General features: G+C 43.5%; 2 protein-coding genes across 2 annotated transcripts; both read right to left on the minus strand.

Annotated features, from left to right (window-relative positions):
• Positions 1–3,743: 3,743 nt before the first annotated feature.
• Positions 3,744–5,669, minus strand: LOC105024575 (high choriolytic enzyme 1). The gene is made up of 7 exons (XM_010894601.5): positions 5,591–5,669; positions 5,392–5,437; positions 5,113–5,265; positions 4,718–4,835; positions 4,441–4,619; positions 4,149–4,230; positions 3,744–3,897 (listed from the first exon to the last, which is right to left on the minus strand). Exons 1-7 carry the CDS (start codon positions 5,654–5,656, stop codon positions 3,771–3,773), a joined length of 771 nt encoding a protein of 256 aa, XP_010892903.3. The 5' UTR covers positions 5,657–5,669; the 3' UTR covers positions 3,744–3,770.
• A 4,419-nt stretch (positions 5,670–10,088) lies between these two features.
• Positions 10,089–12,133, minus strand: LOC114837631 (high choriolytic enzyme 1-like). Its single transcript, XM_029118855.2, has 8 exons — positions 12,112–12,133; positions 11,934–12,013; positions 11,735–11,780; positions 11,456–11,608; positions 11,077–11,194; positions 10,800–10,978; positions 10,508–10,589; positions 10,089–10,256 (listed from the first exon to the last, which is right to left on the minus strand). The coding sequence occupies exons 2-8, from the start codon at positions 11,997–11,999 to the stop codon at positions 10,130–10,132; spliced, it is 771 nt and encodes a 256-aa protein (XP_028974688.1). The 5' UTR covers positions 12,000–12,013; positions 12,112–12,133; the 3' UTR covers positions 10,089–10,129.
• Positions 12,134–22,273: the final 10,140 nt, after the last annotated feature.

Raw genomic sequence — 22,273 nt, forward strand, 5'->3', positions numbered from 1 at the left:
AATAAAGATGGCTCTCCCCTGACTTCTGGATGCATTTATTTTGTTCATGGATCAAACTTGGACAGAATCTAACACTTAGCACCGCCCACCACCTCAGCTTCATATATTCAGCACCATGGGAATAGTGATGTATATTTCCAGATAACCAAACTGTTGCAATGTTGGTCACATAAAGAATAACATTTAACTGAGGAGTGCAAATTTACAAGGAACGCCAAAAGTTTTGTTAAAGTGTGTTATGTCTTTAGGATTGAAGTGCAAGGAAGTTTTAGCTTCAGGTTATTTTCCTGCACATGGGACAAATCATTTAGAAATGTCAGCATGTTCTGTAAATAGTCTCCCTTGAATATTTTGTATGTACATCCCCGTGATTAATTCCTGACTAGAACTCAGTTTCCCGATGAGTAGCCTGTATCTAACTCAGTATGGTCATGGTTGATGAGATAAAATCATTGGAAAGGCTGTGCCAGGAAGAAAATATGTATTACAACCTACAGCACGTTGTTTGCTGAGTAACCCATTGGAAAGGCAGTGTATGGCAGTGTGACAGCCCACATAAGGTCACACAGATCCAAAGCACAAATGTAACAGTGGCAACATAAATTCAGGTCATTCACACTGAGTCATCCCATTAACATATGCAAGTAAGAATTCCTCGGTGCCGAATATGCCCACAGACTAGATAAATACAGTAAAGTGTTGCAAAAAGAAAGAAGAAAACATTCAATCTGCGGGGCTAAAACAATAACATGTTATGCAAATTATAAAAATTTAGGCATTGATAATTTCAATATAACATTACCATACACTATGCCTAGTCTAATACATTCTTAAAAAGAAAGAAAACACCCAAAATATTTATCTTGAGGTATTAACAATTGAGCTGTACACTACCGTTCAAAAGTTTGGGGTCACTTAGAAAATATCCTTGTTTTCGAAAGAAAAGCAAATGTTTTGTCCATTAAAATAACATTGAATTGATCAGAAAAACAGTGTAGACATTGTTAATGTTGTAAACCACTATTGTAGCTGGAAATGGCTGTTTTTTAATGGAATATCTACAGTGCATAGGTCTACAGAGGCCCATAATCAGCAACCATCAGTCCTGTGTTCCAATGGCACATTGTATTTGCTAATGCAAGTTCATCATTTTAAAAGGCTATGTGACCATTAGAAAACCCATTTGCAATTATGTCAGCACAGTTAAACCTGTTGTGCTAATTAAAGAAGCAATAAGACTGGTCTTCTTTACATTTGTTGAGTATTCTGAAGTATCAGCAATTGTGGGTTTGATTACAGGCTCAAAATGGCGAGAAACAAATAACTTTCTGAAACTCATCATTCAATTCTTGTTCTGAGAAATTAAGGCTTTTCCATGCATGAAATTGCCAAGAAATTGAAAATCTCATACAATGTTGTGTACTACTGCCTTCACAGCTCGAACTGTCTCTAACCAGAATAGAAAGAGTAGTGGGCGGCTCCGGTGCACAACTGAGCAAGAGGACAGATATATCAGAGTGTCTCATTTGAGAAACAGAGCCCTCATAGGTCCTCAACTGGTAGTTTCATTAAACAGTACCCACAAAACCCCAGTCTCAACGTCAACAGTGAAGAGGCGACTCTGGGATCAGGGGCGTCGGACTGGAGGTAAAACCGATACTGATTACCAGGGCCCAAGGGGAGAGAGGGCCCTTGAAAAGTCTGGAATATATATTATTTCACCTGAATATTTTCATTTCATAATTACATTTCATAATGCATGTCAGATGAAATGTAAAGTGTATTGGCTGAATAACTTGGTTGATTGACTAACTACATTTTGTATACAAAAAAGACTATATGCAGGGTCTCACCCACCCCTTGCTATTGCGCCAGAATGGTTTAGTCCACCTGCACGCATTTTGTGTAGTTCAGTTGAGCATCTGGTGGAGCTCTAGGTGGAGCGCAAACTTCTAGTATAGAAAAGTCTTTCTCAAAGAAAGCCCAATCAGGCTGCCAGAAAAGAAAGGAAAGACAGGATAAAGAGAGAAAACTAAATGAGGGAAAGCAATTGTTTACTGATTTCTTTTCAAAGAAAGGTGAGCACAAACTAGAAAACGAAATGGTGCTAAACTACTTGAATATCTCCGCGACCGTTAGTGCTAAAAACGGACTGAGACAAACCATATGATGACATATACAAGCTGCAGCTACAGAGCATTTTTGGACAAATCTGTATTGCACTGAGGATTTTCTGCACCCTACCTGTCACTGTTGCTGAACGGGCTTTCAGCAAACTGAAATTAGTTAAAAACTGCTTGAGGTCATCAGTCTTGCTCTTCTCTCCATTGAAAGCCAATTGGCAAAAAAGTTTTACTTTCAGGACTTCATCAATGACTTTGCCAGCAAAAAGACACGCCAGTGGGCATTTACTGGGGAATAAACTTCAGTATAAGCTATGCATTTGAGGAAGCCATAGCATGTAAGCAATAGCATTTGTTTCGTTTTGCCTTTTTTCTTCAGATAAAAATGACTAGTGAGACGTTTTGTTTGTCTTTTATTATGAATTTAGCTTTTTCTTAATGTACAAAACTAAAATGGCATGTTTTAAGATTTCATTTATGCCTTGCAGTAATAAAGCATAATACAAATAATGTTCTCAAGTAAAAGTCACGTATAAGCTGTTTCTTTTGTCTTGTTCATTCTGCAAATAAAATATGAATGAGTCAAGTGTTGGTTGGTTATCTTTTATTATGCAGTAAGCAGTTTGTTCATGTAGGGATTAGAAAACTAAATTATAATAAATATGATAATATTGTAATATCATTTAGTTTAAATTTAGTAACCACTGTAAAGTAGGTTAGAGAATGTTGGGAAAGGTTTGAAATGTGTGTAGAGAAATTATCAGGCTACTCTAAGCAGTACAGTTAATAGTTATTACCCTATAAACATCTAGGCCTACAGATTCATGTGTACATAGGCCTGATTATTATTATTATTATTTTTTTTTAATTGGGTGGGGGGCCCATCAGGACTGTCTATGCATAGGGCCCAGGGTCTTGTGCTACGCCCCTGTCTGGGATGCTGGCCTTTTTTCCCAATCTTCCTCTGTCGAGCGTCTGTGTTCTTTTGCCCATCTCAATCTTTTCTTTTTATTGGCCAGTCTGAGATATGGCTCTGCCATGAAGGCCTCTGATGATTTCCTCCAGGAGCATCTGGGTCTGTTTCGTGATGTTTTCATCCTGGGGTGGAGCTTGCGGCTGACATGGCAGCCAAACGGAATTTGTTTGATAATTGAAAAAAATGCAGCAAGCAGAATATAAATATATCATGAATGTTGTTGTTGATTTGCTATATACTATATTTAGTTAAGTAATTGCATCTACCATATCAACCTATGTTGACATGGTAGATGAAACTACCATAAATTATTCAAAGAATGGTATTAAAGATCCATATCATTTGGCACCATGCACGTGCTGATGGAGTGTAGGTGAGTTTGGCTGGTCCAAACAGCTGTATCCAACTATAGTCCATAGTGTTTGAAAAATGTCTGTCTTTTGTCTGGCCAACCAGCAGTCCCATGTGGGTGGGTTTATAGGTTTAAAACAACTGCATTGGATCCATTGTGCCAAGCAATTATTTTTCTCCCATGACTAGCATCCAGATCATTAAATACATTTTTCAATAATGATACAAAAATACTGTATTTTTACATGATGTTTTATTGAACATCAACACTTAATCACCACAACAACTTAATGCGAGGAACAGAAATATGAGGTGTCTGTTTAACACTTGTACAGTCTGTTAAGACGGGTGATGTCATTCTGGCTCATGGCGGTGGCTTTGCCGATCTCCACATTCTGGTTGGGGATGGGGACCATGGTGGGCTGGTTGTTCTTGGAGAAGGCAAACCTGCAATTACACCACATCATGATGAATACTGGGATGAGGGGTTGAAAGGCTTACACTAGAATGATATCAGTCATTCTTATTTAGATTCAAAGTGAAAGAGGAGATACATGAGAGGGAGACAGTTGGAAAACTAACCCTGAAGGATGGACCCTAACACCAAGTGAGAAATTATCCTATGAGGCTGCTCAGAAAATCGAATGACTAGCCAAGGTACCTACTCATGTGGAAGTAATAAAACAATCGTGACTAACTTGTGGTACTGCATGACAGAGTTGTAGTCATAGGCCGTGTTCTGGTTGAGGGTGGCAATCTTGTTGAAGTTGTGCTCCATACCTGGAGGACAGGAAGTACATCAGATTAATCTCATCCCTAAAATGAATATAACGATTGGTGATTAATGCAATAAAGGGCATGGGGTTGTATGTGTACATATGTAAATATATAAAAGAGATAAAAATTGTGCATAACAGAATAAAGTGGAACAGAAGGACTGGTATTCTTCATGGACTTTATGGGGTCATGGCAAAGCTAAAGGAAACCTACCCGACTGCACATTCTGGAGGAGAACACGGATATGGTTGTCACGGTCGCTGCGGGTCTGCTCATGGTTGAAGCCCAGGGCGTGGAGGAGCTCATGCTGGGTGGTGCCATGGTACACACAACCGGAACGGCTCAGAGACACAACCTGGGCGTTGCCACGACGACCAACATAGGACCAGCACCTGAAATGAGTTAATTTGCCAGAGTTATTTAACCAAATCAAACTTTAATTATAGAGCATGCTACAGGTCAGGAACAGGTTATTCCATGGTTAATGTACCCATTTTGGGACTGGATGTTCAGGTAGTCTTTCTGGTTTGTGCGCTTCACAAAGTTGATGCAGGAGAAGCCGGCAAAGGACTGCAGACCACGTTCAATGACTTGCAGCTCTCTGGAGGCTGGCAAAACACAGATGGGACAAGAAAACTGCTGTTAAAAAATGACCAGTTTTTAACAAATCTAGCAACACAATAACAAAACAGTCAATAGCCAGTCACTTGACCGTATACTTCCATTTTGGAATATACTTCCGAGATACTTCCGTGTCTAACAATTTGTCACAGTGACAAAGAAAAATATAAGCAAGTTACAGTATATACAGTATCTCACTTTTGGCAGTAGTGGTAAACTATTACACATGAAATAACATTCCAGGTAGCTGTTCTTGGTACTTACAGAACTGGTTGGAGATAACGTAGGGCACATAGACCTTTCCATCACTGGACTTGGGCCACATGCAGCCACGAGACGTGCAGGGGTCGGCGTTCCTCTCAGACTCAGAGTTATAGGCGATGTCATCCACAATTAAAGGCTCGTTGCGGGTATGCACTGGAGGAATGAGGACGAGACAGGAAGTCAATGCAGGACGCTTTGGATCAGTTTCCTGGCTAAAGAACATTAAGCCAGTTTTGGGCTAAAATGGAATTTTAATTCCCAATTTAAAAACTTTATTACCAACATTCCTGTTGGCAATCTCCAACAGCTCAGAGACAGAGAGCTCCTGGGGCACCATGCAATAAAGGCAGAGAAAGAAAATACCATTGACAAATGTACAAACACCTTATTGTGAACAGTTATTTACACAACCACTCATGAATAATAGATTCATGTAGATGGACGACACCCTGAGAATATTTAGGAGAGTTTGACTCACCTCCTCGGCCCAGGCAGCCACCACAAGCAGAGCCAGAAGGCCCACAGTGTATTTCAATGCAGACATGTCAAAAAAGCTACCTGTTGGGTTAGAGAGAAGTTTTCTTTAACACCCTAATCCTGTTAGTTTGTAGCAGCTAGAATGACATGGCTAGGACACATGATTAACACACTCTTACCTTTTAGGAAGTTAAGTGAAGTTGGTTCACTGCTCCAGACACTGCACCTTATATAGTGCAATCTAGCAGAACACGATGCCTTTATGGGCGGTTTGGTTAATAGCATAGAGAACACCATGTTCTGCTGAGGTAGGTACTGTATGCTATCTTTATGACATATGGCTAATTCCCACTCCTCCATCCCCAAGAAATGTAGAAACAGCCTATGCATTTCCAATCTATTCCTTGAAAAATGCTATCTAATCTTTGCAACTACCATGTGCAATAGCAGAGTGTATGGACACAGGATGTTTGTAATAACATTTTCAAGATGAAATGACTATATTATATTACATTAATAATTTGGTTTAAAAAGTTTTACTTTCCTGCTGTCATAAAATCTTTATATATATATGACACAAATATATATATATATATATATATATATATATATGACACAAAAAGTGCAGCACATATTAAATGGGCAAACACTGCAGAGGCCAATTCATATGTGACATTACCCAAACTAAAAAATTTTGTGATAAACTATCATGACTGTTTGGACTGTTTGCATTGAATGTAGGCTCATGCTGTATAATACACATATAGAATGTGCAGAGCCAATTCACTTGCTCCCTGAATCAATAGTATAGACTAAGTTACTGTAAAGCAAGAAAATACCACCTCTCATTTGATATGAATTTGGGACTTGTCACCTCTCTCCCCACCAGAGACCAGTGTTCAGTTTCCAGCTCCAACCCTTTAATCATGGATTTAATCAGAAGTATTCACCCCCTTTCCTATGACAGACCTGAATGGGCTGTGGTGCAACCGATTGTCATCGGAAATCACATAATTAGTTGAATAGAGTCCACCAGTTCCACTGCTTAGTTGTGTGACACTGTGTGTGTGTGTGGGGGGGGGGGGTTCTTTGTTTTTGTACACAGCATTTCTCATTATTGCTTTCACCTGTGTCTTGTTTGCCCCCTCGTTATGTCCCTATTTAAGTTCCTCCTGCCCTAGTGTGTTTTGTCAGTTGTGGTTGGATGTTATGGTCGTTGTGTTTTGTGCTCTTTATTTTCTGTCACTGAAAGTAAAAAGCCTTTGGTTTCTACACCCCTGCACCTGTGTCCTGCTATGCAACCTGCAGAAATATGAAAAAAACAGGCTGTAAAAAAATGTATTTGCTATTTATCATCTTGGTTATTCGTTCAAAACAGTCACAAAAATGTAACCTTTAAGTGATGTCAAATGATTGAAAAAAATAAAGGTGAAATAAATATGTTTATTGGCACCAATATAATTTCCTATGTGCAAAATCTCCCTGAAGTATATTCCCTTTCATATTGTACAACAGTGTTACCCAACCTTTTTCAGTTACTGTACCATAGATAGAATTCTGCTTTGCTTGGAGAACCCCTGAAGTACCCCCTCATGTTAATTTTACTAGTAAGCCTGTGGTGTCATGAGTGTTTTCAAGTTCCCCCAGTGGAGAGGCCAAATACCCCCAGAAGTCCTAGTACCCCTGGTTGGGAACCACTGTTTTTCCATTTTAATTTCACCTGAGTGATTAGGAACAGTTAAGTGTTAAACCATGACATCCTGTTCCACTGGGGTAAAAATGTGAGGTGACACACTGGACAAATTCTCTTAGTCATCCATTACTATGGGATGAAACCTGAGAATACAGTAATAATGTGTGAACAAAGGTTGTTGAGCTGTGCAAATCTGGAAATAACTATGAGAAAATAGCTCAAAGGTTGAATTATCAGGGCAATCATTAAGAAATGTAAAACAACTGGACATGTTAACAATTGACCTGGAAGAGGACTTGGGTCAATATTGACACCACACACAGTGAGGGGGATGGTTCAAGTGGCCAAAGAATCTCCAAGGATCACAGCTGGAGAATTGCAGATATAAATTGGGACTTGGGGAAGGAAATTCTCCAAAGCCACAGCAACACATCACCTACATAACCACACATTGTTTGGGAGGGTAGCCATAAAAAGCCTTGGTGGTAAAGCCCCACTGTAAAGAATGTTGAGGATCTTGCCAGTTGTGGGGCTGTTTTGCTTCCAAAGGCCCTGGATAAATTGTTAGGATACCTGGTATCATGGACTCCACCAAGTACAAGCAGATATTTAATCAAAACCTGACTGCCACTGCCAGGAAACCTAAACTGGCCCATGGTTGGATCTTTCAGCAGGACAATGATCCAAAGCACAGCTCAAAATCAACCCAAATATGGTTCACTAACCACAGAATCAAGGTTTTGTCATTAGTGTCCCAGTCCCCTGGCCTAAACCCCATAGAAAACCTGCAGGATGAGTTGAAGAGAAAAGTTCACAAGGGTGGACCTTGGAATCTAAAGGATCTGGAGAGATTCTGTATAGAGGAATGTTCTCAGATGCCTTGCCATGTGTTTTCCAACGTCATTAAATCACAGCTCAGGGTGAGACCCAAATGCAGACTCAGATAGACAGATGCAGGAGCTTAGGATCCATTTAAATGGTACAAAATCCAGCAATGGACCCGATCAAGCAAGGGACAGGCTGGATCAGGTCCAAGCATCTTGAGGTCTGTGCACGGGATGTCCAGCAGGAAACAAGATTAGGAACAAAGCAAACAAAGGAAAGCAGGGATGACTTTGGAAAAAAGACAAACTGGCAACTGGAACAAACAGAGAAGACAGGTTAAAAGGCAGGGATAATGAGGAGATAGGAGACACCTGGTGGGGTGAGGCACAAGACAACACAGGTGAATGAATTCAAAGTGTGGAAGCCAGTCAGGGCGTGACACATTACCCATTAAAGTAGAAGAATCAAAGCTCTTATCCTGGCGAGGTTGCACAAAGTATTAAATGAAGCGGTGCAACAATTACTTGTGGCACACATATATTTGAGAAAAATATTTGTCTTATAATAAGAAACATATTTTTCCAATTGTTTTTATTTGAATGTTAGATTTTTGTTAGTATTTTGACTGAGAGATCAAGAGGATGAACAAAGAAAAGAAATTCACAGTCCGTTTTGCCTATATTTACCTAGGGTGCTAATACTATTGGAGGGCACTGTATTGCAACAAAAGCCTGGCTGCTGCACAGAAGTGGCCTCCATGGGAGTCTGACATAAAGAAAGACATTGTTGAAAAAAACTCTCTTCAAATCTTAGGCGGAGTTTGCCAGGAGGCATGTGTGACATGATGGTCTGATGAGATCAAATTAGAGCTCTTTGGCTTTACCTCTACGTACCTCTACAGTATGTTTGGTGCAAGCTGAAGTCTGCCAGAGAACTGTGACTTTGGAGAAGATTAATCTTCCAGCAAGACAATGACCCAAAATATACAGCCAAATCCATACTGGAGTGGATTAAAACTAAATGGTCAATGTCTTGGAGTGACCCAGTCAAAGCCCGGACCTCAATCCAACTAAGAATATGTGGGAAGGGTTGAAAAGTTCCCCATCCAACTTCATGTTTCTTGAGAAATGTTGCAAAGAAAGATTGACAGAAATTGCTGTGTCCAGATGTGCCAGCTGATAGACACTAATCCAAATGGACTTATGGTTGTAATTGCTGCCAAAGTTGCTTCTTATAAATAGTGACTAAAGGTGTGAGTATTTGTGGCACCAATTAAGTTTGGTAATTTAAATGAATGTAGAACCATTTGTACATTTTAATGTTTCACTTTGACATAATGAACTTTTCTGTGTTAGGATGCAAAAATTGCTGATTAAACCTATTTTGATGTTTGATGTCATTTCATGTTGTAACACAATGAAGTGTGGAATAGAACAAAGGGGTGAATACATTTGAGAGCCAATATGTACTACATACAGTGTATTCAGAAAGTATTCCACATTTTTGTCACGTTGCAGCCTTATAAATAAAATGAGTCATTAAGTCATAAAACTCAGATTGGGTCTCAAGCATCTGGGATCCACCAGACCTATCAAGAGCTCTATGGTAGGAAAATGCATGCTCTACTCTATGGTAGATAATGTGTGATCTACTCTATGGTAGGTTAATGCATGCTCTACTCTATGGTAGGGTAATGCAAGATCTCATTATTGGGACTGACTGCAGTTAGAGTTAGACCCTTAGTAGCCAAGTGGCAGAAAAAAACGAATATTAAAGAGTTTGATTGGTCTAAATAGCAGATCTATAATTCATACTATTTTAAACATATCTTGCAATTCTCTAGCCTACCAACAGTGCCAGTGGTTCGATTGTTCCAGGCATTCCTTGTTTGGCATCCAGACCATTGCCATTTTTTCATTATAAATAAAAAATACATCATATTGTTATATGGCATTTTATTAAACATCAACACTTAGTCACCAAAACAACTTAATGCGAGGAACAGAAATATGAGGTGTCTGTTTAACACTTGTACAGTCTGTTAAGACGGGTGATGTCATTCTGGCTCATGGCGGTGGCTTTGCCGATCTCCACATTCTGGTTGGGGATGGGGACCATGGTGGGCTGGTTGTTCTTGGAGAAGGCAAACCTGCAATTACACCACATCATGATGAATACTGGGATGAGGGGTTGAAAGGCTTACACTAGAATGATATCAGTCATTCTTATTTAGATTCAAAGTGAAAGAGGAGATACATGAGAGGGAGACAGTTGGAAAACTAACCCTGAAGGATGGACCCTAACACCAGGTGAGAAATGATCCTATGAGGCTGCTCAGAAAATCGAATGACTAGCCAAGGTACCTACTCATGTGGAAGTAATAAAACAATCGTGACTAACTTGTGGTACTGCATGACAGAGTTGTAGTCGTAGGCCGTGTTCTGGTTGAGGGTGGCAATCTTGTTGAAGTTGTGCTCCATACCTGGAGGACAGGAAGTACATCAGATTAATCTCATCCATGAAATGAATATAACGATTGGTGATTAATACAATAAAGGGCATGGGATTGTATGTGTACATATGTAAATATATAAAAGAGATAAAAATTGTGCATAACAGAATAAAGTGGAACAGAAGGACTGGTATTCTTCATGGACTTTATGGGGTCATGGCAAAGCTAAAGGAAACCTACCCGACTGCACATTCTGGAGGAGAACACGGATATGGTTGTCACGGTCGCTGCGGGTCTGCTCATGGTTGAAGCCCAGGGCGTGGAGGAGCTCATGCTGGGTGGTGCCGTGGTACACACAACCGGAACGGCTCAGAGACACAACCTGGGCGTTGCCAAGACGACCAACATAGGACCAGCACCTGAAATGAGTTAATTTGCCAGAGTTATTTAACCAAATCAAACTTTAATTATAGAGCATGCTACAGGTCAGGAACAGGTTATTCCATGGTTAATGTACCCATTTTGGGACTGGATGTTCAGGTAGTCTTTCTGGTTTGTGCGCTTCACAAAGTTGATGCAGGAGAAGCCGGCAAAGGACTGCAGACCACGCTCAATGACTTGCAGCTCTCTGGAGGCTGGCAAAACCCAGATGGGACAAGAAAACTGCTGTTAAAAAATGACCAGTTTTTAACAAATCTAGCAACACAATAACAAAACAGTCAATAGCCAGTCACTTAACCTTATACTTCCCCAGATTTTGGGTCTCTGGCTATTTGTTACAGTGATGAAAAAAAGTCAAAGCATGTTACAGTACCTATCTCACCTTGCTACACTGGCAGTAATGGTAAACTATTACACATGAAATAACATTCCAGGTAGCTGTTCTTGGTACTTACAGAACTGGTTAGAGATAACGTAGGGCACATAGACCTTTCCATCACTGGACTTGGGCCACATGCAGCCACGAGACGTGCAGGGGTCGGCGTTCCTCTCAGACTCAGAGTTATAGGCGATGTCATCCACAATCAAGGGCTCGTTGCGGGTATGCACTGGAGGAATGAAAACGAGACAGGAAGTCAATGCAGGACGCTTTGGATCAGTTTCCTGGCTAAAGAATATGAAACCAGTTTTGGACTAAAATGGAATTTTAAAACCCAATTTAAAAACTTTATTACCAACATTCCTGTTGGCAATCTCCAACAGCTCAGAGACAGAGAGCTCCTGGGGCACCACACAATAAAGGCAGAGAGAGAAAATACCATTGACAAATTTACAAACACCTTATTGTGAACAGTTATTTACACAACCACTCATGAATAATAGATGAACGTAGATGGACGACACCCTGGGAATATTTAGGAGAGTTTGACTCACCTCCTCGGCCCAGGCAGCCACCACAAGCAGAGCCAGAAGGCCCACAGTGTATTTCAATGCAGACATGTCAAAAAAACTACCTGTTGGGTTAGAGAGAAGTTTTCTTTAACACCCTAATCCTGTTAGTTTGTAGCAGCTAGAATGACATGGCTAGAACACATGATTAACACACTCTTACCTTTTAGGAAGTTAAATGAAGTTGGTTCACTGCTCCAGACACTGCACCTTATATAGTGCAATCAAGCAGAACACGATGCTTTATGGGCGGTTTGGTAAATAGCATAGAGAACACCATGTTCTGCTGAGGTAGGTACTGTATGCTATCTTTATGACATATGGCTGATTCCCACTCCTCCACCCCCAAATAACTTAGAAACACAGCCTATGCATTTCCAATCTATTCCTTGAAAAATGCTATCTAATCTTTGCAACTACTTAAAGCATGTTCAATAACAGAGTGTATGGACACAGGATGTTTATATTCTAATTTTTAAGATGAAATGACTATATTACATTACATTAATAATTTGGTTTAAAAAAGTCTTGGACCAAAGTTTTACTTTCCTGCTGTCATAAAATCTCTCTATATATACATATATATATATATATATATATATATATATATATATATAGTTCCGGAAAAAATTAAGAGCCCACTGCACCTTTTTCTTTGCTTTCCAAAAAAGTCGAAAAGGAAGGTTTTGAGTGAGGAACTGTCATGGTACGGTGAGCAGCAGCACCACCGCTCCATACACCCTCAGTTCCCATCACTGACGAACACATCCCAGACTTGTTTTCTGTCACAGGTCTTTAATCATGCACACCATGTCCCTATTCCACCATTTGTAAGTGTTTAAATGTTTCCCCTCTGCTCCCCGCATTTGTGGATCATTATTGTTGTTGTCGTCACTGGATGTCGTCTTGTGTGTTGCCGTTAAATAACTATACCGACTACCTCTGCATGCACCTGGTTCCTTGCTCCCTCGTGAACCGAGGCCTCCCCAAGAAATGTTTAGGGGGGGACTATGGGGGTGCCCGAGGGGGGTCTTGACGGCACCCCCTTTACGTCTGGTTAGGGTTAACACTGCCCAGGAGCCGCAGCCAGAGCCCCCTGCTGCCTTGGAGTTGCAGCCAGAGCCCCCTGCTGCCCAGGAGCTGCAGTCGGCGCCTCTTGCTGCCTTGAAGTTGCAGCCAGTGCGTCATACCTGCCAGAAGCAGCAGCCAGTGCCTCCTACCTGCCAGAAGTGGCAGCCCGTGCCTCCTGAGTCTGAGGAGGAGTGGCCTCTTCCGCCTGAGCCTGAGGAGGAGTGGCCTCTACCACCTGAGCCTGAGGAGGAGTGGCCTCTACCGCCTGAGCCTGAGGAGGAGTGGCCTCTACCGCCTGAGCCAGAGGAGGAGTGGCCTGCACCACCTGAGCTTGCGGCCGGAGTCTGGCGGTCGCGGCGCCCTCTACCGGCCTGGCCGCCCCGGTGCCCTCTCCTGACCCTCCGCCGGCTCCGCCAGCTCCGCCGGCTCCGCCTCCCCGGCCTGTCCCGACGGCTCCACCGCCCTGGTTAGTCTCGGCTGTTCCGCCCCCTCGGTGGGTTTGTGCCGGTGGGAGTTCTGCGCTGCCCCGCCCCCCCTCCCTTGGGCCGGGGTTTGTGTTGGCTCGTCCAGTGGCCAGGCCTTTGGGGGGGGGTAATGTTATGGTACGGTGAGCAGCAGCGCCACCGTTCCATACACCCTCAGTGTATGTACTCAGTGCTGTTGTACACAGCATTTGTCATTATTGCTTTCACCTGTATCTTGTTTGCCCCCTCGTTATGTCCCTATTTAAGTTCCTCCTGCCCTAGTGTGTTTTGTCAATCATTGTTGGGTGTTATGGTCATTGTGTTTTGAGCTCTAATGCACTGAAATTAAAAAGCCTTTGGTTTCTACACCCCTGTGCCTGTGTCCTGCTACACAGCCTCCAGAAATCATGACAATATGAAAGAAACAGGCTGTAAGAAAAATATTATTTGCTATTTATCATCTTGGTTATTCATTCAAAACAGTCATAAAAATTTTACCTTTAATTGATGTAAAATGATTGAAAAAAATTAAGTTGAAATAAATATTTTTGTCCAAAACTCTTTTTGGCCACAACTATTGGCACCCTTTGAATTACCTATGTGTAAAATCTCCCTGAAGTATATTCCCTTTCATATTTTACATCAGTGTTTCCCAACCTTTTTCAGTAACTTTACCACAGACAGAATTTTGCTCTGCTTGGAGTACCCTTGAAGTACCCCCCATGTTATTTTCGAAGATCACGGGCATCCAATATGGTTTTCCGGCCTTGACCCTTACGCACAGAGATTGTTCCAGATTCTCTGAATCTTTGGATGATATTATGCACTGTAGATGATAACTCTTTGCAATTTTTCTCTGAGAAACTCCTTTCTGATATTGCTCCACTATAATGCCAATTGACATAATAAGTTGCTAATTGGTCCTCCAGCTGTTCCTTGTCTGTACATTAAAATTTTCCGGCCTCTTATTGCTACCTGTCCCAACTTTTTTGGAATGTGTAGCTCTCATGAAATCCAAAATGAGCCAATATTTGGCATGACATTACAAAATGCCTCATTTTCAACATTCGATATGTTATCTATATTCTATTGTGAATGAAATATAAGTTTAAGAGATTTGTAAATTATTCCATTCCTTTTTTACTCACAATTTGTACAGTGTCCCAACTTTTTTGGAATCGGGTTTGTATTTGAGAAAAATATTTGTCTTATAATAAATGAATTGTTTTCATTTAAAGGTTAGATTTTTGTTAGTATTTTGACTGAGAGATAAAGAGGATGAAAAAGAAAAAAGATTCACAGTCCATTTTGCCTATATTTACCTAGGGTGCTAATACTATTGGAGGGCACTGTATTGCAACAAAACCCTGGCTGCTGCACAGAAGTGGCCTTCATGGGAGACTGACATAAAGAAAGACATTATTGAAAAGAAAAAAAAAACATATCTGGATGTTGTGGGGCTGTCTTGGTTGACACGCCTGTGCAACATCGCGTGGTGGTCGGGGACAGTGCCTCTGGGATGGCAGACCGGGGTGGTGGTCCTTCTTTTTAAAAAGGGGGACCGGAGGGTGTATTCCAACTATAGGGGGATCACACTTCTCAGCCACCCCGGGAAAGTCTATGCCAGGGTTCTGAATGCGGCCGATAGTAGAACCTCGGATTCAGGAGGAACAGTGTGGTTTTCGTCCGGGCCGTGGAACACTGGACCAGATCTATACCTTCTACGGGGTGTTGGAGGGTTCATGGGAGTTTGCCCAACCAGTCCACATATGTTTTGTGGATTTGGAGAAGGCATTCGACTGTGTCCCTCGCGGCGTCCTGTGGAGGGTGCTTCGGGAATATGGGGTCCTGGGTCCTTTGCTAAGGGCTGTCAGGTCCCTATACGACCGAAGTAGGAGCTTGGTCCGCATTGCCAGCAGTAAGTCAGACTCCCAGTGCATGTTGGACTCTGGCAGGGCTGCCCTTTGTCACCGGTTCTGTTCATAATTTTTATGGACAGAATTTCTAGGCGCAGCCAGGAGCCGGAGGGTGTCAGGTTTGGGGACCACACGATTTCGTCTTTGCTCTTTGTGGACGATGTTGTCGTGTTGGCCCCTTCAAACCAGGACCTCCAGCATGTGCTGGGACGGTTTGCAGCCGAGTGTGAAGCGGTGGGGATGAGAATCAGTACCTCCAAATCCGAGGCCATGGTCCTCAGTCGGAAAGGGTGGCTTGCCCATTTCAGGTTGGTGGAGAGTGCTTGCCTCAAGTGGAGGAGTTTAAGTATCTAGGGGTCTTGTTCACGAGTGAGGGAAGGATGGAACGGGAGATTGACAGACGGATCGGTGCAGCTTCTGCAGTAATGCGGTCGATGTATCGGTCTGTCATGGTGAAGAAAGAGCTGAGCCGCAAGGCGAAGCTCTCGATTTACCGGTCAATCTACGTTCCTACTCTCACCTATGGTCATGAGCTTTGAGTCATGACCGAACGGACAAGATCCCGGATACAGGCGGCCAAAATGAGCTTTCTCCGCAGGGTGGCTGGGCGATCCCTTAGAGATAGGGTGAGAAGCTCGGTCACCCGGGAGGAGCTCAGAGTAGAGCCGCTGCTCCTCCACATCGAGAGGGGTCAGCTGAGGTGGCTTGGGCATCTGTTTCGGATGCCTCCGGAACGCCTTCCTGGGAAGGTGTTCCGGTCCCGTCCCACCGGGAGGAGACCCCGGGGAAGACCTAGGACACGCTGGAGGGACTATGTCTCCCGGCTGGCCTGGGAACTCCTCTGTGTCCCCCCGGAAGAGCTGGAGGAAGTGTCTGGGGAGAGGGAAGTCTGGGCATCTCTGCTTAGACTGCTGCCCCCGCGACCCGGCCCCGGATGAAGCGTAAGAAGATGAATGAATGAATGAATGAATTATTGAAAAAAACTCTCTTCAAATCTTAGGCGGAGTTTGCCAGAAGGCTCGTGGGAGACTCTGTGGATGATGGTCTGATGTGATCAAATTCAAGCTTTTTGGCTTTAACTCTACATGTTTGGTGTGTGGAATCTGAGCATGAATAATTACAATATGTATATTGTATGCATTGGAAGTGAATTTGCCTAGATAATGAGAACAACAGAAACCTGTTTTTAGATTATCTCTCTGTGGGTTGCGTTCTGATAACCACAGCAATGTTACATTGACCATTTGGCATGGGGGTTACTGTCTTGGAAACCTGATCTTTGCTAGGTAGAAATGCCCTTAATGTATAGGCTAGCTGGCAACTAACATTACAGTGAGAAGATAAAGGAACATTCACCAAATGACATCTGTGCTGCACTTTTCCAATAAACTTGAGCAAACTTCTCCCTCGATTTGATACGGGTTTTACATTATTTGACCACTATATGTAACCGCCGATTTCTAACAGGTGCAAGCTGAAGTCTGCTAGAGAACTGTGACTTTGGAGAAGATTCATCTTCCTGCAAGACAATGAACCAAAATATACAGCCAAATCCATACTGGAGTGGATTAAAACAAAAAGGTAAATGTCCTGGAGTGACCCAGTCAAAGCCCAGACCTCAATCCAACTAAGAATATGTGGGAAGGGTTGAAAATTGCTATTCACCTAAGTTCCCCATCCAACTTCATGTTTCTCAAGAAATTTAGCAAAGAAAAATCCACAGAAATGGCTGTGTCCAGATGTACTAGACACTAATCCAAATGGACTTACGGCTGTAATTGCTATACGAAGTGCATCTAACAAATAGTGACTAAAGGAGTGAGTAATTGTGCCACCACTAAATGAATTTAGAACAATTCGTACATAAAAAATGTTCACTTTGACATTATGGAATTTTCAGGACATTGACCTTTTTTCCCTATCCAGGAGCCATCACCTTATCGTGTTGGAGAGGTTTGTGTGTTCCTATGAACCTGAGGGCTATGTTGTCTGGGCCTTAGTGCTCCTGGTAGGGTTTCCCATGGCAAAGTGGTCTCAGGGGATGAGCCAGACTAAGAATGGTTAAAAAAAAAAACTATGCACAAGTGAGGAAGAGGAGGAATTACTCTGCCTGGAAGAAGCCCGGGGCCCAGAGGGAGGGCTCGCCGGCGAGCGCCTGGTGGCCTGGTTTGCCATTGAGCCCGGTCACGCATAGCCTGAAAAAACACCACCCTGTCCATCCTATGGGCCGACCACTCATGCGTGGAAAGTCACCTCTCTTTGGGGGAAGGAGACGGAACTTGTGGGGGAGGTGGAGCGCTATCAGTTAGATCTGGTGGGGCTTACATCCATGCACAGTCTCAGTTCTGGAACCGTACTCCTGGATAGGGGATGGATTCTATTCTTCTCTGGAGTTGCCCAGGGTGTGAGGCGCCGGGCAGGGGTTGGGATACTCACAAGCCCCCGGCTGAGCGCCGCTATGTTGAAATTTAACCCAGTGGATGAGAGGGTCCCCTCCCTACACCTACGGGTTATGGGGGGAAAACTCTAACTGTTGTTTGTGCATATGCCCCGAACAGCAGTTCAGAGTATTTGGCCTTCTTGGAGACCCTGAATGGAGTTCTGTATGGGGCTCCAGTAGGGGACTCCATAATTCTGCTGGGGGACTTCAACGCACACATGGGCAATGATGGAGACACCTGGAGAGGCGTGATAGGGAGGAACGGCCACCCTGATCTGAACTTGAGTGGTCGTTTGTTGTTAGAGTTCTGTGCTAGTCATGGATTATCTATAACGAACACCATGTTCAAACATCAGGATGTACGTGGTACCAGAGCACCCTAGGCCGATAGTGCCGATAGTGTGGGTGAACTGGGAACGTCTCGATGAGGCCCCCGTCTGAAAGATCTTCAACTCATACCTCCAGCTGAGCTTTTCTGGCATCCCCTTGTAGGTTGGGGGCATTGAACCTGAGTGGTCGATGTTCAAAGCCTCTGTTTCCGAAGCTGCGGAGGGAAGCTGTGGTCTAACGGTCTTAGGTGCATCAAGGGGCGGTAACCCTCAAACACCCTGGTGGACACCAGTGGTCAGGAAAGCCGTCCGACTGAAGAAGGAGGCCTTTCCGGGATATGTTATCCTGGAGGACTCCGGAGATGGTTGTACTGTACCGACGAACCTGAAGGGCTGTGACCTCTGCTGTGAAAGAGGCAAAACAGCGGGTGTGGGAGGAGTTTGGATAAGCCATGGAGAAGGACTTTTGGTCGTCAATAAGGTGCTTCTGGAAAACCGTCCGCCACCTCAGGAGGGGAAAACGGGGGAACCATCCAAGCTGTGTACAGTAAGGATGGGATACTGTTCACCTCAACTGAGGAGGTAATTGGGCGATGGAAGGAACACTTTGAGGAACTCCTAAATCCCACTAACACGCCCTCTATAGTGGAGGCAGAGTTTGAGGCTGATGGGGAAGCATCGTCAATCTCCTTGGCAGAAGTCACCGAGGTAGTCAAACAACTCCAAAGTGGCAAAGCTCCAGGGATTGACAAGATCCGTCCAGAAATGTTGAAAGCTTTTGGTGTGGAGGGGATGTCTTGTATGACACGCCTCTTCAACATTGCGTGGGAGTCGGGGACAGTGCCAAAGTAGTGGCGGATCCGGAGTGGTGGTTCCCCTGTTCAAAAAGGGGGACCAGAGGGTGTGTGCCAATTACAGGGGTATCACACTTCTCAGCCTCCCTGGGAAAGTCTACTCAAAGGTATTGGAAAGGAGGGTTTGGCAGATAGTTGAACCTCAGATTGAAGAGGAACAATGCGGATTTCGTCCTGGTCTCAGAAAAACCGACCAGCTCTTTACTCTTGCAAGGATTCTGGAGGGGGCCTGGGAATATGCCCATCCAGTCTACATGTGTTTTGTGGATCTGGAGAAGGCGTATGACCGAGATACTGAGATACTGAGGGAGGTGCTGTGGGGGTATGGGTTGGGGAGGTCCTTTCTGAGGGCTATCCAATCCCTGTACGTCCAGAGCTGTGTTCGGGTTCTCGGTATTAAGTTGGACTCGTTCCAGGTGGGGGTTGGCCTCCGCCAGGGCTGCGCTTTGTCACCAATCCTGTTTGCAACTTTCATGGACAGGACTACGAGGCATAGTCGGGGTGGGGAGGGGTTGAAGTTCGGTGGGCTAGGGATCTCATCGCTGCTTTTTGCAGATGATGTGGTCCTGATGGCATCATCGGTCTGTGACCTTCAGCACTCACTGGACCGAGTGCGAGTGTTTGGGATGAGGATTAGCACCACTAAATCTGAGGCCATGGTTCTCAGCAGGAAACAGATGGAGTGCCTCCTCCAGGTAGGGAATGAGGCGTTACCCCAAGTAAAGAAGTTCAAGTATCTCGGGGTCTTGTTTGCGAGTGAGGGGACAATGGAGCGGGAGATTGGCTGGAGAATCGTAGAAGCGGGGGTGGTATTTAATTCGCTTTACCGCACTGTTGTGACGAAAAGAGAGCTGAGCCAGAAGGCAAAGCTCTCGATATACCAGTCAATTTTCGATGCTATCCTCAACTATGGTCATGAAGGCTGGGTCATGACCAAAAGAACTAGATCGCAAGTACAAGCGGCTGAAATGGGTTTTCTCAGAAGGGTGGCTGACTTCTCCCTTAGAGAAAGGGTGAGAAGCTCAGTCATCTGTGAGGAACTCAGAGTAGAGCCGCTGCTCCTTTGCATCGAAAGGAGCCAGTTGAGGTGGTTCGGGCATCTGGTAAGGATGCCCCCAGGACGTCTCCCTATTGAGGTGTTCCAGGCACGTCCAGCAGGGAGGAGACCTTGTGGTAGACCCAGGACTAGGTGGAGATATTATTTTTCGACACTGGCCTGGGAAAGCCTCGGGATCCCCAAGTCAGAGCTGACAAATGTGGCTTGGGAAAGGGAAGTTTAGGGTCCCCTGCTGAACCTGCTGCCCCTGCGACCCAATACCGGATAAGCGGATGAAGATGAATCAATGAATTATGGAATTTTCAGTGTTAAGTTGCATAAAGTCCTGATTAAATCAGTTTTGACTTCATGTTGAAACACAATAAACTATGGAAAAGAACAAAGGCGTGAATATATTTTAGAGCCAATATATACTATATACAGTCCATTCAGATAATATTCAGACCTCCAAATGTTGTCAAGTTGCAGCCTTATGAATAAAATGAGTCAGTAAGTCATAAAACGCAGGTTGGGTCTCAAGCATCTGGGATCCACCAGACCTATCAAGAGCTCAATAGTAGGGAAATACAGGCTCTACTCTATGGTCGGTTAATGCATGCTCTGTTCTATGGTAGGTTAATGCATGATCTCATTATTGGGACTGACTGCAGTTAGAGTTAGACCCTTAGTAGCCAAGTGGCAGACAAAAACAAATATTAAAGAGTTCGTTTGGTCTAAATATCAGTATATAGCAGATCTACACTCACCTAAAGGATTATTAGGAATACCATACTAATACTGTGTTTGACCCCATTTCGCCTTCAGAACTGCCTTAATTCAATGTGACATTGATTCAACAAGGTGCTGAAAGCATTCTTTAGAAATGTTGGCCCATATTGATAGGATAGCATCTTGCAGTTGATTGAGATTTGTAGGATGCACATCCAGGGCACCAAGCTCCCGTTCCACCAAATCCCAAGGATGCTCTATTGGGATGAGATCTGGTGACTGTGTGGGCCATTTCAGTACAGTGAACTCATTGTCATGTTCAAGAAACCAATTTGAAATTATTCAAGCTTTGTGACATGGTGCATTATCCTGCTGGAAGTAGCCATCAGAGGATGGGTACATGGTGGTCATAAAGGGATGGACATGGTCAGAAACAATGCTCAGGTAGGCCGTGGCATTTAAACGATGCCCAATTGGCACTAAGGGGCCTAAAGTGTGCCAAGAAAACATCCCCCACACCATTACACCACCACCACCAGCCTGCACAGTGGTAACAAGGCATGATGGATCCATGTTCTCATTCCATTTACGCCAAATTCTGACTCTACCATCTGAATGTCTCAACAGAAATCGAGACTCATCAGAACAGGCAACATTCTTCCAGTCTTCAACTGTCCAATTTTGGTGAGCTTGTGCAAATTGTAGCCTCTTTTTCCTCTTTGTAGTGGACTCTTTGTAGTGGAGATGAGTGGTACCCGGTGGGGTCTTCTGCTGTTGTAGCCCATCCGCCTTAAGGTTGTGCGTGTTGTGGCTTCACAAATGCTTTGCTGCATACCTCGGTTGTAACGAGTGGTTATTTCAGTCAAAGTTGCTCTTCTATCAGCTTGAATCAGTCGGCCCATGCTCCTCTGACCGCTAGCATCAACAAGGCATTTTTGCCTACAGGACCGCCGCATACTGGATGTTTTTCCCTTTTCACACCACTCTTTGTAAATCCTAGAAATGGTTGTGCGTGAAAATGTCAGTAACTGAGCAGATTGTGAAATACTCAGACCGGCCCGTCTGGCACCAACAACCATGCCACGCTCAAAATTGCTTAAATCAACTTTCTTTCCCATTCTGACATTCAGTTTGGAGTTCAGGAGATTGTCTTGACCAGGACCACACCCCTAAATGCATTGAAGCAACTGCCATGTGATTGGTTGATTAGATAATTGCATTAATGAGAAATTGAACAGGTGTTCCTAATAATCCTTTAGGTGAGTTTATAATTTATACTATTTTAAACATATCTTGCAATTCTCTAGCCTACCAACAGTGCCAGTGGTTCGATTGTTCCAGGCATTCCTTGTTTGGCATCCAGACCATTGCCATTTTTTCATTATAAATAAAAAATACATCATATTGTTATATGGCATTTTATTAAACATCAACACTTAGTCACCAAAACAACTTAATGCAAGGAACAGAAATAGGAGGTGTCTGT

This window comes from Esox lucius, chromosome 3, assembly GCF_011004845.1.
Source record: "Esox lucius isolate fEsoLuc1 chromosome 3, fEsoLuc1.pri, whole genome shotgun sequence".
In the NCBI taxonomy this organism is placed as follows: Eukaryota; Metazoa; Chordata; class Actinopteri; order Esociformes; family Esocidae; genus Esox; species Esox lucius.